We start from the raw sequence: 17,192 nt of genomic DNA, 5'->3' as shown, positions 1-17,192 counted from the left end.
GTAAATGGCCTTTGTACTGGAACCATTTATGCTTTTAACAACTTTCATATAGAAAAATATCTCAAAAGCTGAGCTTAAAGAGAAGCTCGAAGCACTGTTTTCTGTTTATTCTTAATTATTCCATGTCAACACAGGGAAGAAATTTATGTAGCCTTAATCCACATAGATCTCCTGTTAACTGCTCAAACTAAGAATCTTTGAGATTTCAAAGTACTTCACTTTTGACATAAGTAGAAAGTACATCATGTGTGGCATAAGTCATTATGCAAAGAAAACCGCCTCATTCTGTTTATCTTTGTCTATTTTCGTATCCACCAATTAGACAAAACTCTGAGTTTTAAAGCTTAGTTCATAGCAAATATTTTTCACTGGCTACATTAGAAATGATTTTACATTCAGAGGTCCAGTGCCCTTTGGCTGCTTGTATGAGCACATTTTGACACGCACACCATGAGACACACACATACACACAGATGCAAAGATACACACTCATTTGTTGTATTGTGTTTGCTTGCCAGGGGCCACTGTGGTGGCGATGAGTGTTTTTGTCAGAGCTGCTGCGGGGAGAGGCCAGGAGAGATGGCCTGCCCCTGTAGAGAGAGAGACACTGAAGAGGAAGAACCCAAATATGACAAGCGCGCGCACACACACACACACACACACACACACACACACACACACACTCTGTTATTACACTCACTGTAACACACCATCTAAATACCATTTTCTCTGGCTGTGTTATCAGCTGTAGAAAACAAGAACAAGAAAGGCTGACTGAATGCAAATACTGCTTTTTATCAAGCCCCTGTTTGGATTTCACTCTGATGATGTGGAGCCCTGAAGAATCTCTGGAATAATATTAATTTTGGCCTTTCACACAAATAAAGTCAAGAGAAAACATCTCAGTTTTACAAGACATGGACAAATGATATACCCATAAATACCTAATGTCCAGACATAAACAACATATTTCTAAGTAGTCATTTAGAAGTAGTATTTTAGTAATAAATATAAGTTCAGTATCTATGTTTTAATTTGTTGCATTTTGTTTTACACAGACAGGAAAGCAATGTTTAAGTCAAGTTCATTGTTGTTCACAAGACAAGATTTACATCGGGAATCGGCTGACGCACAAAGACCAGGTATCGGTATCAATATAAGAAGTGGAAAAGTCAGATCATTGTGACTCTAATTACAAAGACAGCACAGAATATGGCCTGTTAAAAAAGTAGCTGGTGAACCCTGCTATACCTGGTATACTTGTTTAGATTGCCACCCAACTTTCAGGGTTTAGGTTTTTATTTTACGGTTGGCTGTTTTCATTAGCTTAGCATGTTGCTACCCTGAGATGTATGGAATAGGACAATAGAGTGAGCATATTTACATCAAGATATTACTTTATTATAACGTTGTGGAGTTTTGTTCACATCTGCTGACCTATCCATGATGATTCAAGCTCACTGTGCAGTTCTCGCAAGAGGTCTTCAGGACAGGATAACAAGAAACATCATGCAGAGATGCCGCTCGCCTTATAGAAGTCAGTGTGTCATCGACATGGTTTTGAAGGTGTTACTTTCGTGTAAAAATGTCACATATTGAGGCTTTAAGTAATCAGCAGTGATTCATCTTATTGAGTTCCTTCCACATTTCATATCCTTTCTGGATTTCTTTGCTTCCATAACTACATTCATCAGCTAAAGACGACGAAAAGCTTTAGCTGTTGATGAAATCATTACAACAGAGCAGCAATGTAAAACCCACAGAGCAAACAGGTAACATTAGTCTTTTTGAAAACCAGCAGCTTTTATTGGAAAAATAAGAACCAGCAGCCCGATTAAAGGCTGCCTGCTTGAGAGGAACAGTAAATCTAAAGCGCTGCTACCCTCTGCTGGCTGAAATCCAGCCCCAGCAAACAAAATGCAGCCAAAGCAAAAGGAAGCTATTTCTGTCCTAACGGCATTCTCTCACTCCAGCTAACAAAACCTTTAACCAACTAAATGACGGTTACCATAACGACTTCATTGTCTTATTCTCTTGCTGCTGTAATGCTCTCTCCTTCCCGCTCGCCCCATTGTTCCTCTCTCAGTGTCTAATTCCCTGCTGTCTCTGGCGGGCTGCTCGCTTCTTAATCTGGATTTACAGTACGCAAGATTGTCTCCTACATAAAACCTCTTTATCTACCATTTCACTCTCTTATTCTCCTCCCTCTATCAAAAGATTCTTCGTCTCACGTAAAATACTGTCCCTCTTTGAGATTCATCAAGAAAGACTGCATGAAGGTTTACGGTACCAGAATTGTTTGCTCATTGGGTACATTACAATCTCTGCATGATGAACACGTCATTAGGACAACATGTCCCAATGTTACATCATGTCTAGATTGATTTGAATTTTTGTCAGCATCTAATAAAGTCATTTTTACAAATATTCTGTGCAGCCTGTTTATCTGAAGAAACTCAGAACAGAACGATGGATGAACACTATACAATGGTACTGTCTGACATAGGGGTGATCCTTAATTAATTAGAAAGTCACTTCAAAGTAATAAATGGTGTGATATATATATATATATATATATATATATATATATATATATATATGAAATTTACTGTGGTCTAAATACAACACTGGCAACTAAAACATAAGAAAAAATTCATGGAAGATGGACTGTATCTAAAATCACTCCCTACTTCCTACATACTGTACTGAGCAACAATTAATTTGTGTAATTGTGTAATGTTCTTCTGTAGGGATTGTATTTACTTCAAATAGAAACAAAATATGCAATTTACTATAGTCACCAAGCTAATAACATACCACAACTTTCCCATGATGTTCTGAATTGTGTATATGTAGTGTTACAGTCAGTGTTACAGTCAATCAAACCTTCATTCGCTACTGCAAACATGTTTGAGTGTCAGTGTACATGGAGTAGCAAACAAATGAACAAGGAAGTGAGTTCACACTCAACCACTGTCTTGTGTGAAAGGCAACATGTTTTGTTATCTACATCTACAGATAAACTACTAACCAGGGACCACTAGTGACTAACATGGCTCACTGTGAGTTCAACCAGTTTAAGTGGAGGTAAACCTAAACCTGTACTAGTACAAACTGTGCACAGTGTAGAAACTAGAGGCTGTGATCGTGCAGGTAAGAGAGAGAGAAACAAAATGCTTGATTACAAGTGTGTAATTATGAACATTATGTAATTTTACTTATTTTCTTCATCTCAATATACAGGAGGCTACTCTTGTAAAGTTTTAAAACGGTAAGGCCAATTCACTTATGGTTGCAGTACACTGATGATGACGGTTGCATATGTGTTTGTTTTCTTAACAGTACACAGGTTTAAGAACTGCTGTGCTTCATTCTTATGGTTAATGCATTTTCTTTTCCTTTAGTTCCGAGATCATTTGTGTGTGACTCGCACATCAGATGATTATCTCTAAAGACAAAACATTTGGCTTCAGAGCTCCCGGCGTCTCCTGATTGAAATATGTGCATTTCAGAGTACAGCTTTTAATATGCCATTTGAGATGTCATCTATAAATATCACACTGCCTCACTCACCTTCTCGTAGTAATCCACATTCTTCTCAGCGGTGGAAATAAAGGCAGACTTGAGGTCAGTTCTCATGCTGTTCTTCCAACGAGGCCAGTCTCCTTTCAAGGCATTGTTGGCCAGCTCCATGCGGTCTGCCAGACCATCCACCTCCTCCTGTAGCTGCCGTCAAACACACACAACAGTGACTCAACAAACATAAGAGTGTGAGAAATAAACTGTCTATTTACTATCACGAGTGTGATTCAAAGGCTGTTGTCTTTTTAACAGGATATATGGGTGATACTGGTGGTTTCTCTATTATGATCACCTTTAGGAAAATTGTCATGCGGCCCTTCCTGTTCTGCTCCATTGAACACACTTGGTCATCCACTTTCATGGAGAAGGTGTGTCCAAACTTTTTAAATAGTGTTGGTAGGAAATAAAAGAGGTAAATTCATCTAATCATAATTTTTTTATTAACAAGACCGATTTTAGATTTTATTTAGTAAGGAGAAGAGAAAAACTGGTGAATTCATCAACCAGCATTAGTAAAACATAAGAACCTAGTTGCCCGGCACCATTATAATACAGCAAACTGAGCTCTGTAAATCAGAACAGCACTGCCACCTCCTGGCTGTGAGGTGTCACTGAAACTCACCTGATTTTTGAACAGGTGACTCATAATAAAAAGCTTGATATTTTCTTTCCAACACAGGTCAAGTTAATGTTTGCAGGGAGGGGTTTTTATTCTGTGCTGTTTTCAGTTCAGAAAGATTCTCATCATGGAGGTCAGTGCAGTTCTGAACTACGTGACATTTCTGAATGACTGCTCAAACCTTTTCTTGCCATTATTCCTGATCAGAGAGAAAAAGCAACAAAACAAAAGATGTCATGTTTTGGATTACAGATGCTCAGTCATGGTATGTGCTTTCCAGTTATGACTGAACAGGCCAATCAGATCAGTTTCTAACTGTCAGCACTGCTTCAGCCAAGATGGCTTTTTGAACCATATGTAGAAACACAACTCTACTCAGCTGTTAAGTCAGGAAACGCATGAGCTTTATTCCTAGAAAGAGGAAAAAAAAAAAACAAGAATAATGGCGTTAAAAATGTTGTTTACCTTTGTACCAACAATGGCTTTACAGCACAAATCTTTATGGGCGTCAAATTGTGAATCTAAAATAAACCTGTGCAAAAGGTGGAAAAGGACTAAATGATAAATCTTTTTCAGACACACGAAGGTAGGAAGGAAGGAAGTTCAACAGAACACGATTTCTAATTTGCAAGGCTGAAATCTAATCGTGGTTAAATGAACAATGTCCTGATGGTTTTACATTTACATTTAAAAGTTAATGTCAAGCCCTGTTACTGACAATAACACTGACACTGTATCATCGATTGTATGGAAAATAAACATCACAATAAAAAGAAAATATTAAAACAGAAACGGGAACGTTGTCTTAAACGCTAAATCAATTACATATGAGCAACCAGATCTGAATAAACCTCTGCTGATCTTCAGGTTTTTCTCCAATGCAGTGTGACATCACACATCTGCTATGTTGACCAATCGCATTCATGCACGGGCACATTCCTGTTGCATTATTTGTAACTGGATTGCAGCATTTCTGCTGTTTACCTACACATGGTCACAGCCAAAAATAAAACAGTTGCTGCTGGGAGAGGAAAGAACAAAGACACCTGTGTCAAAAACAAAAAACAAAAAACAAAACAAAAGCAGCAATTTGATGTAACAATTTGAGTTTAATGAACTACGTGTAATTTAGTTGAATGGAGCTGAAGGGAGAGCTCCCCATTGAACACGATGGAAAATGTGAAAACTCAAAGATGTATAGTATTACTAACATACTAAATATAAGCCCAGCGTACTAAATACAGTAACAGGAACATGACATGCCAGGTTAAGACTAGCACTACAAGGTAGAAAGAAATTAAAAGCCTTTTTATTCACTTGTACCTTATATTACTTCTATCCAGTAACACTGTTGGCCTCCCTAATTCTGCGAATGACAACTTCTTACATTTCACCATTTTCCCCCCACATAGCCACTAAATTAATAACTCAAAGGCAGGTCTTTCAAATAAAAGCTGAATGAAATAACATGTGTTTCCTGGGCTCTCATTCAGCGCAGCATGTGGCCACATCGTTACTTTGACAAAGAGCCCCGCTGGAAACGGTAACAAAGGCATCCATTTGATTTTTTCCCCCTCTCATTAGTGCAGATCTGTTAAAGGCAGGAGCAGACTGATATGAAGCTGGAAGACTGAATTAAAGGCAGTCACACACTCACTCACACACACACACACACACACACACACACACACACACACACACACACACACACACACACACACACACACACACACACACACACACACGCACACACACGCACGCACACGCACAGCTAATTAAAGTAGGAATACAAGTCTGTGGGGGAATATCTCAGTCCTACTTCTTAATTAAAATCTTGCAGATGGATTTTGATATCAGCTAGGACACACACCTGCAAGTCTACATAAACACACATGCACACGCGCACGCACACACAACACAACATGCACACAGATGCTAACACCTCTAGTAAAGTGTTAAAAAATAGCTCTGTCCTTTGCTTGCCTAATTTCACGTCGTCATTCTTTGTCTCCTGACATTTTGAAGCGAGTCGGTGTCTAAAAATGATACAGGAATTTTCATTACTTCGCGATTAGCTGCTGGGCTTTCAGTGTGAAATAATATTGACAGCTCTTATTCCCACTGAGCTGAAGACTGACTTGCAGTCAACAAGCAGGGATATTTAGATAATCCTCCTAGGAAGCCATTTTTCCTCCCCAATATAAGCTGAGGGTGGCCCAGTGAGAGAGGCCCAACTTCATGCTTCACTTTATTACACCTAATCTCTGGGAGGATTGGACTGGAGGACACACATACACGGAGGGAGAAAGGGAGCATGCGTGTCTGATTTTCTGTCAGTGTGTGTGGGATGTATAAAATGTACTTACTGCTTCTTGGTCAACTTTTCTGGATGCCAGGGCCTCGTTCTTGGCTTCAAACTCAGTCTGGATGTTGTCTCTACGTTTCAGCACAGCCTACGACAGACAAGTGAAAAGTTTCTTTTAATAAAAACTTGGTCAAAGACACAGTTGCTTTTTCTTGAAATCACCATCAAGGGGATTGTTTACTAGCACAATTGATCTTGGTGAGTGTGAGTGTAAGGATGTTGTTAACTTTTACACAGCATCCTAATATCTCTCTGATGATGTCTTTGAAGAGGAATTGATTTAAACATGATTTAAATAAAGTGCCAGAACGATGCGTCCCTGACAACATGTGTAAACTTCAACATGGAAGTATTGGTTGACCGTTTGATCAGTCTGCCAATTAATCCCGAAGATCTTTGACATTTCTAGTTAATCAGCATTAGCCGATGTCTGCACTCCAGCGGCCAGTTAACAAAAACTGTCTGCAGACAGCCTTACCAGTTTCCACTGTTTAATCCCAGCCTGACTCCAGAGATGGTCAGCCAGTCGGTGATCATCGTCCCTCATCCCAGGAAGAGCACTAAGTAATTTGCTATATTTTGCATTCGGAAACACCTTAAATTTGAAACTTCAGTCAATCTGTGATGTTTAGCTTGCGGTTGCATGCAGGCTCATGAGACATTGTACCATACTTACTTTAACACACTTAGCAATTCACACAGCATACTGTTGAAAAGGTTACATACCAGGACTGGACTTCAGTTAGAAATGTTAGAAATCTCAATGGGATTTTTAATAGGGTTTCACTTTGGCTCTATTCTTTCTTCTGATCTCCATTCTTACGAGTCGAGCAGCTTAAATATGTCCTGATTGTAGTGATTTGTTTACACTTTGACTAGAATTACAAAGACTTCAGTAAACACAACACTAGGCCTAGTGGACATGTGCATCTATTGTACCCATATAATAGCAAGACTTAATAAACATCTCAGTACGAAACCTGCATTTGTTCAGTTACATGCAGAACACAGATTCTGCCTTAAGTCTTGATCATGTTGACTGATATAAAGTTAGCAACCTTGTGACTTTTGATGCCCTTCATTTTCACCACCAATTCATTTGTGCTGTTTAATGTAGTACAGATGTAATTTTGAGTCTCCAAATGTGTGAGGGTAACACTGTAATTTCTTCCAGAGTAAACTAATGGCCACTAATGGCTCAATTTCAGCTTATTTTTGTAGTCATGGACCACTGAGCACAATTAAAAAAGGGAACTAAACCAAAATCAAAAGCTATGATTTTCCCTCAAGTGGTTTCATGCCAAGTGCCTGTTTTGTGTTCTGCAAATCTTTATTTGACCTTCACATAAAGTGAATCATCTGTCAATCAAATGTCCCCATAGTGATCCGTATTTGTGTTTGGACAAGCAACTTGTCGGGGCATCAAATCATGTTGGCTTAACAGTTTGGCTTAGTGGATTTTCATTTATTACTCTGCTGATCTTGGCTTATCAGTCCATAGTTTTTAGATCATAGTTAAGCACTGCACTGTTTTAATATGCTGACAACAGGTGCGAGTTCATTTTTTATTCACTCTGAATAACCGTGTACATTGCATCCAGTAAAGTGTGAAAGTAGTGGAAGCATAGAGGAAAACTATGTGAAACACAACTGAAATGAGACTTTCACTCACAGTCCCACTGCCCAGGTGCCCATATGCATGTACTCACATACCTGCTTACAATATATGTATAAATCTAGATATCTTAAAGGGCTCACCTTCAGTGTCTCAGCACAGAGGACATACTCATGCAGGGTGGGGACCAGGACCTCAGACAGATGGTTGATCTGCTCTTCTGATTCCTTACTACACTGATCCACGCAGCTGGCCACAGCCTTCAGCGGGTCTGCCAGTTCCTCCTCTAACCCCGCCCACTGGGTGTAGGTTGGACCGTACTGCTTCAGCTCGTCCAGATACTCTAGAAACACAGGGGGTGCATTTGAACTCAATCCTGCACCAAGATCACCACCATGTTGGTTGGAGATGGGTTGGTGTTATGCTAGTAGCATGTAATGTAGCAGAGAAGAATAGTGGGATACGAATAAACAATGTGCTAAACAAAATGTTTTTTTTATGCAGCGCTTCATAATTGTGTGAAATGTGAAGTGCAGCAGTACCTCTATCTTCTTTAATGATCCTCTGAGTGACTTTGTCCACACAGCTGATTTTGCTGCTGAAGTCCTCCACGTACTCCTGCACGAGAGTGAATTCCTCCGGTCGGCTTCTTAGGCCTCGTACGGAGTTGGCCACTGCCCTCATCGTCTCCCCCATTCTGCTCAGAAAGCCTGCACCTTGTTTCCTGTGAGGCGCCAGCTCCTGCAGGATTCCAAATCACAGACATTTAATTAAACTGTGTACCAACGCTGAACACAGAGAGGTGCAAATAAAAGCTACATTTTCGACATTTGATGAATTAAAACATAAATAAACTGGCCTCGCCATTCCAGTACCTTTGGAAGAGACTGTACACTGCAGAGTATGTATAACTCTGTAGTAGAGGTACTGCGTACTCCCACACTGGCATTTTCTAAAAAATCTACTTCTTGATCCCTAAGGATCCCTGATATATGGTCATTTCTATGTAATTTGTATGTTTGTGTGAGTGTATGTATGAGAGACCTGTGCAGTTAGGAAGACTTTGAAGTGCTCGCTGTAGGACAGGATGGGATGCTCAGAGATCTTGTTGAGGAAGCGGTGCAGAGCTTTCCTTCTGTTCTCGATGAAATCGTTGTTGAATCGATCCATCATGCCTTTCATCACAAACTTCTCGGGCAGCGGCTGAGGAAAGACCCAAACATGGTAGTGAGTCAGACATCGTCTGTATCATGAGCATACAGTTTGCTTTCCTGCACAGGGAAGTAAAAAGTGGATGAGGTGGCACTGAGCATTTAGTAAAAATGTGGCAGCCTTTTCCTCTTCCTGTTTACTTAATGTTTTGATTCCTTCTATTCAGCCTTGAGAACAGACCGCGTTGTCTTTCACTAGACACCGTAGTTGTGCATGTGACACATGCCACATGCTACTTAGTAAGTGCTGGAAGCTTGACAGAAATAGATCAGATATTGTGAGTGTCATCTTAAAACATGCTTCAATTGAAAGAATAAAACCACCCAAAATGTGCCCTTTTATAAAAATGAACTAGCAATACAGCAGCAGCTTATGTAGTCTTCTTCTTCTTACATGTCAGAACTTGTGTCTCCATATACTCCAAACTTTAATGATTATTTCCAGCTTTACATGAGAAATAACATATTTTCCATGTGGTCTCAGACTTTTGGACCAAGTTAATTTCCATGCTGTATGAAAATGGAATCCCAGATGGTAAAATAAAACATAATAATCGAAACGTCCACTGAGAACTTTGGAAAATGGCTGGCAACAGTGTTATGTATCTGTGACTTGCGGTAAATAAGCTGACACATCTAAAACTCTGCTATGTTCCTAGTGGTCCTAGTGGCAGCAGCTCACAGATGTGTGAAGCAGATATTGTGTTGTGCTGATATATACATACATGGATGATGAGAGTTGGGTGATTTTCTTCCAGCCTGCTTCGGAGCCACAGGAAGTCCTGGTAGCGCCGGCGTACCTCATACTCACAGGAGTCGAACTCACTCCGCGTGGTCTGCAGATCAGTTCCAAACCAAAGGGTGATTATTACATTATTAAGGCCACTGCCCGATCACTGCCTACCTGTCAAGCCTCACAGCTGGCCTGCAAGACTCATGTCATCAGGTGTAATGTGAAAACCTCTGGTTGATTTCTACATCCAGATATTTATGCATCACCTTGGTTATGACTCTGTACATGATGAAGGTCTCAATGGCAGTGACATGGCTCTCTGGGTTGTCGACAGTGATGAAGATGTCTTTGGCGTTGGCATCGTGCTGTTGCTCATCATCCTCCTCTAGTCTGTACTGATTGACCATGGAGCTAGGAGAGTTGGGTTCAGGGTTTCCATCTGTGAGGGATATGTTCTGCAGAGATGAGATGATGCCACTGTTAGTCCACAGCTGATTTGTTAAATGTGACCTGTTACTTTTCATGTGCGTGCTACATCAGGGATGTATTTCTACATTCTTCCTTGGTACTGCAGGTGATCATCTCAACACACTACTGCACAGAATGCTTAATAGTTACCTGTTTTTGTTCTAAAAATTTAACTGTGTGCAACTTAAGGTGCAATGTGTTTTCTGTCTAGTTCTGCTGGATGTGTATTTCTCTTGTGTCATTCCTATTATCTTCTCTGTGTGTGTATGTATGTTTCTCTGTGCAATGGCTACTGCAACCCCCGAATTTTCCTTCTGGGAATAACAAAGAATCTCTCTAAGCCAATCTATGCTTATTAAGGAGATACTATTTGGGGTGCAAGCCCCATTATCCCAAATTTCGTATAGCATAATGTAACCCCAAAAAACCCTGGCTCACCAGGCTTTGTAGCCTGATACTGAGTCAGCTGGTTGTCAGTCAGTTAGCTGTTAAGCCGTTAGAGAGGACCAGATAAATAGAAATGTGCAGGCCATGGCACTGGATCTGGATCGAGTCTTTTAACTACATAAGCTGAGGGTAGGAAGTAAAAACAACTTTTAAGTACAGCATGCTACTGTAGTCTTAAGGTACAGCAGGTTAGGGATCTAAATAATAAATGCATATTTCTGGAGCCCTTTGACAACTGCAAATGGACTTCACCTCATCTGTTATGACCACAAGCCTTCACAGAAGCTCTATTAGATATCCTGCAGTGTCACTGTATTTCTGTTAAAATATATCTACAGTAAATTACATGCAGATCGACCTCTTCTACTTCAGTCTTTGAGTTCGTATTTCAGTCCAACAAGTTGCCAAAAAAAGCAAGTCTATGTTCCAGCATATGGAAAATAGCCTCTGGACATAAACTGAATCACATTTATCTGAAAGGCAACGAAGAGTACACAGATTCAGCTCACATTCTCTTTAAAAAAAATCCCCTTTCTTCATTATACCCACCAAGCAGTTCAGCTGTCTTATTAAAACAGACATTTCAACATGAGAGTTATTAGTCTGAAAGCCAATAACCTTGGTTTGATCACCAAACAAAATGTACAACACAAATGCAGTAAGAAAATCCACCTACCTACACTTCTCTCACTGATTTTAACTAACATTATTTATCATTCTTAATCAGTATAGGAGAAGGTAATCAATTCCTTGAGTCTTCCCTGATTGGCCACTGGTCCAGGAGTGTAAATAGTGTGCTTAGGCTTTCCTGGACTTGTGACATTTCATGCAGTTGAACTAATCTTTGGTTTACTTTAGTTTGCAGAATAACACACGTGCCTTTGACAAGCATCACTGTTTTTGAATCCGACTCCATACAGCAGACTGCAAACCAGTCATAGTACAGCATTTTCATCAGGACAGATATGTTGTCTCCTACAATTTCTTGTTTTGTAAAGGTTTCTAGGTTTCAAATCATGTTACTCTTCCATCTATCCCACATCTCAGTAATTTGCATCACTACTCTGCCCACCTCTTTTGGTCTTGTGGTTTAATACACCTTTTTTTTCTACTAAATAGCTCTGATGTAAATACTGCATAATCACACTTATGTAAAAATGATATTGCGTAGAGGCCTTAATTGAGATTAATTACATCCAAAAGTTTTCTTCATTGTATGGAAGTACAGAATTGGACAACTTTTATACTTTAAGGAGCATATGATTATTATTATAGACGACTGTGACTGCTCTGACTTTGAGAAGTTAGACTTATCAACAGTGATACACCCAGTTTATCTATGACTACTAATGCTGAAAGCCATCTGGGGCCTGTGGGCGCATTTTCGCTTTGCAAACCTATCCAGATGGTGTGTGGGGTATGTACTTCATGAAGCTAAATATGCTCTGTCAAAAAAAAATAAAAAATAAAAAAGATAGAGACTGGATCTGGATTAATCCCCACTTGGTCCATCTCCTCTCTCACACATAGACTGTACCGGCATTCAGAAACAAAGCGTGAAACTGTTGTTGTTCAACTGCGAATCCAGAGCAGCATTCAGCAGTGAGATCAGCGGGAGAATTAGCTTAGATTCACAGATTATAAGCATTCCAACTAACCAACGGTAATGAGGTCAAAGATCAGCTTTCATTTCAAAGATAAGGCCACGCACTCTACAGCATAAATGAATAATAACATCACCATTGCCCATGAAAGTGGTTGATTTGTGTCTAAGAATTGAAACAGCTTTTCACTGAAACAGCACAGGGGCCATAGTGATAGGGGCTTGTTGTAATCAGTGCAGTCTGCAGGACTCAAATCAATGAATGTGAAGGTTTGTCTAATACAAAACCACTGCAAAGAGACATATAATGCTATGGCACATGATTTTACAGCTCTGTTATCACAGCAATTGGTTTGTTTAACTACACCAACTGTGACATGACAAGCTGAATTGTAGCTTTCACATTTAGTAGAATGCCCAGCACCGCGTCCTGCCAGATGAACTGTTCTGCCATCAGAAACCTACACGTCGCAAGGAAAAGCAAAAGCTGTAAGTTTGAGCGCTGTAGTGTGCGTGATGACACAGTCTCAAGTTTATCCTGGGACTTAATATAAATACTTGAGTGATAACAAAAGTCCTTCAGATGGTTTCCATCCATAGGGTACAAGACTACAGAGGCAGATTGTTCAGCATTTCTAACAGCTAGCCCTGATGAAGCCACAGTTGCACATCATTATATGATCAGCAATTTCATCATCAAAAGTGATTTCACAATGCCCATAGTTAATGATCAAGACTAAACAGTCTACAGCCATGCTAGTAGACCTGATGATGATAATGTCAACATGATGGCAACCTGTCATGCTCCTTAAAATCACAAAGTCAGTTATAGGGTGGTATGTATTTCAGAGACAATATCTTGGGACCATAAATCTGCAATTTATGATGAGAAATTATTATTATTACTAATTTGATCTTGTTTCAAAAGTTTAGATTGTTAAAATAAGTCTGGCTCTTTTACTAACTGTTAAAGTACAAATCAGCTTGCTTGTTTCAAACCAAAGAAAGCTCACATCCAATATGTTTTCACTTTAATCTGACAAGGTGCTTTTGGAGTGTGGCAACTCAGATGTGTTTGCAGGCCAGGGTTAATTTAAATGAAGAAAAAAGATTGCAGGGCCAATGTAAGTCTAAACGCAGCTGAGAACTATGTATGATGAGATGCACAACTCTGTTGCATGCCCACTCTAAGTTGGCCATTTGCGTCACAAAGAGTTTCAGAAACTCCAAACACCGTGAGCTTGCCATAGAAACATTACAAGTTGCCTTGTGATAATAAAATATATGTACGCAATATCCAAACACCTGTGTGTTTCAAAGGCCTTTTTCACAGTGGACTTGTTCAATTCAAATAAGCCAGGTTATGCAAACTGTATAACAGCATGCAGCATGTTTCTAGTAACAACAGCTGAGAAGCTGCTATGGTCAGCAGAGGGCCCGAGGCCCCACCCTCTGGTGCCGCTCCACGACACAACACAATGACAACAAACATGCCATGACTTTTCTCTCCTAGCTACAGCCATCATCAGACCATAAAGTACATGCAGCGGGGAGCTGTCACTTGTCAGTGTGTTATTAGAAACGGAGCAATTTATGGTCTGTTTGACTTTGGCCAAAAACAACACAGGTTTATTAAGACCAAATTAAAAGTAGACACAAATTGGACCTAGCATGTCTTTGTGATGAAATGGTTGTTATGTTAGTACCATCAGAAAAGGCAGAAGCAGCAATGTGTGGTGAGATGAAGCCTAGTGAAAAAGTTGTGTGTGTGTGGCTTCTTGTTCTTCTAGCTTCAGATCAGCACGAGTAAAAGTGTTTGAACTCAGATAGTCGAGTTACAGACCACATGTGGAAAATGTCACAATTGCGGCCTTCAATTTATTATAATACAAAAAAGTTATCTTCTTTCCAAAAGTAACAAAAACATAACATTAGCTGCCTAATGTGTCAAAATCTGTCACATGAAAACTAATTATATAGTGACCTGGGGTTCTGAACTCCATCAAATAGGGAGCTCATTACCCAAATCCATTCTTAGGTATTAAGGTCAATTCTTTGATAGCTAATATAAACTGGTCAGCAAGAGTGTGCACTTTAAGGAGGCAGAACAGGAAGTGGCTGGGTCAGAGTTCTTTCACAACAATGAAACAATGATAAACAACAAGAACACATTTCAAGTACAGTACAAGACAAGTCCGCGCACCGTCTGTGGCTATGTATTCATGGAGGGAAAACGTGGGGGTTTGCACAGCATGCACCTAGCTAAATAGACTAATACATGTCACACAAAGCTGCAGTAAGAAAGTAATAATACAGTAAAAATATTATAACTAATACATAAGTTAGAGACAAATACATGTTTTTCTCACTGATCTCACTCGTACTTCCTGTAACTGTAGACCTCATAAACAGGTTTTAGTCCGTTGTGATCAGCTTAAAGCCAGAATAGGCAACAAGTAGGTCTTCATCACCACCATCAGTATCTGAGCTTCTATTATTCAGTTTTGAATCATCTCGCAGAACTTTAATTCTCTGTCCTTCCAAGTAAACAAAAATAAATATGGAGCCATTGGCCAAATGTTTCACAACACTAACAGTGAACAGACATGAAGCACCTATGCACTGACCAGTTCAAATACCTTATCATCAACGTAACCCTGTGGCGCCTGAACCCTTTTAATTCTACCAGCAAATGTATGGATCAGTCTGAGGAAAGAGCACCTGTGCCTGGAAGTGACTCCATGAATGGAGTGAAGTGAAAGAGAACCACATGGAATCCAGCTTGACTTGGTTAAAGCTGCTTATACTCCTCCTCCACACCTTGTAGGACCAGCTCACAGGTCCCAGAGTGGAAGCAAAATAATACAACAAATAAGAATTTGATATCAGACGTTTCCTCAGTGGTTTGAGAGTTGGTTCTAAAACCTGATCTTCGTTTTAGGTACTGTCCAAAGACAAATGATGGACTAAAGAACGTGGATCATACGATAATATTAAGTGATGTTTTGTTTGGCTTGTTTTTTCAACTCACAGCACAGAAAATACAAATTTCGTACTGTCGAACAGTAACAGTACATATAGTCGTAACACAGCTGTAATAAAAAGTATTTATTACAGTGTATGTGGATGATTAGCCCTAATCCATGGAGCTTCCTTGTAGGCTGAGAAACGTCGCACCAAATTGCATTCAGAAATGACTAAATATAAGGTGGCCTTGACTATGTGGACGAAACTTGACCCATAGACCATTACTCTGAAATGTTATGAAATCAGTGGCTGTAATATCATAATTTGGCATCGACACAGACCAGCAATAGCCAACAATTCATCTTAACATGACTCATTCATGTTCAATTGTAGCTCTCTGCTTGTAAAGAACCGAGGATAGGAGTTAACAGGCGACTATATACCTGCTGTTGTGAAGCCGTATACAAAAGGTGAGCCTATGGATGACTTTAATCTCTAAATGTCTTTATATCTAATTTGATAGTAAACAATAAACATCACATTACTCAAAAGCTGAACGGAGTCTGGCGGTAGCGCTCCGTGAGGGCAGCGGAGTCGGGTGCTAAGGTCAGCGTATCAGCTGACTCAGGACACTGTGGCTTCCTTCCCTCTGTCCGTGACGGTCCGTGGTCGCGGTGTGTGCCACGGACCGTCACTAACTTAACGTTATATTGTCACAGACCAGAGGAAAAGGACAAAATAATCGTCTGTCACTTCTACGTGCTCGAGTTACACCGAGCACGGTCCAATCCACGTAGCACACAGCCAGCGGCGCCGCTCGACGAGTTTCCACTTGTTTGTTTTCGGGGAGGTTTTCTTTACCTTGCTGAAAACCTCCAGGTCTTCGTCCTCGTCTAGGTCCAACATGTGTCCTGAGAAGTCCGCAGGGACCGTCTGTCCGCTCATCTCACTCGCAAACTTTCTAAATGGGCTGAGTTCATGAGACAGACATGAGTCAAGGTAAAACTTCCAGCGCAACTTCAGAGCAGCACAACGCAACGCAGAGCCGAGGACGCTTCCTGAAAGGGATTTCAAAATAAGAGTCACCCATCAGCAGCCACTGGATGTGATGAGGGAATTCCCAGAAACAAGGCTTGACTGGATGTTTCAACAGCTTCTCTTTTTAGTGTTTTAAATGATCTCTATTTGTTTAGAATAAAGTTTAACATTTAATTTAAAAGAGTGGCCATTATTGATTAAATAATTAATAAGTGAATGACCTACTAATTTAAAATGGGCCAGACGCCATCAACATAATTTTAGTATATGAAAAGAGAAGCTTTACCAGGACAACATGTTATTTTCCAGGTTACTTGTAATAAATTGTTATTTTTTTCAGGATTAGTTTTGAATTTCCAGGTTCCCCCCCCCATGCAAATATGCAGTATAGCTGATTTTTTTTAGCGGAAGAACAACAAAGACAACATTATGTACATTTTCCAATTTGAATTTGATAAAATGAGACTTTTGACTAAAACAATAGCTTGTCTGAGTCACGTAGGGCTTTGTCTCCGTATCTTCTAGATCATAAACCAGGTTTACA

General features: G+C 39.9%; 1 protein-coding gene across 1 annotated transcript in view; it reads right to left on the bottom strand.

The window, feature by feature from the left end:
• Positions 1 to 16,653, bottom strand: part of snx7 (sorting nexin 7) — a 28,451-nt gene extending 11,798 nt beyond the window's left edge. The window contains exons 1-8 of the mRNA XM_026362687.1: positions 16,472 to 16,653; positions 10,392 to 10,580; positions 10,118 to 10,228; positions 9,226 to 9,384; positions 8,724 to 8,922; positions 8,325 to 8,524; positions 6,568 to 6,654; positions 3,574 to 3,726 (exon numbers count right to left, since the gene is read on the bottom strand). Coding sequence (XP_026218472.1) covers positions 3,574 to 3,726; positions 6,568 to 6,654; positions 8,325 to 8,524; positions 8,724 to 8,922; positions 9,226 to 9,384; positions 10,118 to 10,228; positions 10,392 to 10,580; positions 16,472 to 16,555 — 1,182 coding nt within the window. The 5' untranslated portion in view covers positions 16,556 to 16,653. The remainder of the gene's footprint in view (positions 1 to 3,573; positions 3,727 to 6,567; positions 6,655 to 8,324; positions 8,525 to 8,723; positions 8,923 to 9,225; positions 9,385 to 10,117; positions 10,229 to 10,391; positions 10,581 to 16,471) is intronic.
• Positions 16,654 to 17,192: the final 539 nt, after the last annotated feature.

The sequence above is a fragment of the Anabas testudineus genome, chromosome 2 (genome assembly GCF_900324465.2).
Source record: "Anabas testudineus chromosome 2, fAnaTes1.2, whole genome shotgun sequence".
Lineage (NCBI taxonomy): Eukaryota > Metazoa > Chordata > Actinopteri > Anabantiformes > Anabantidae > Anabas > Anabas testudineus.
Note: the sequence above shows the minus strand (reverse complement) of the source record. Positions and strands in the feature narration are given on the sequence as shown.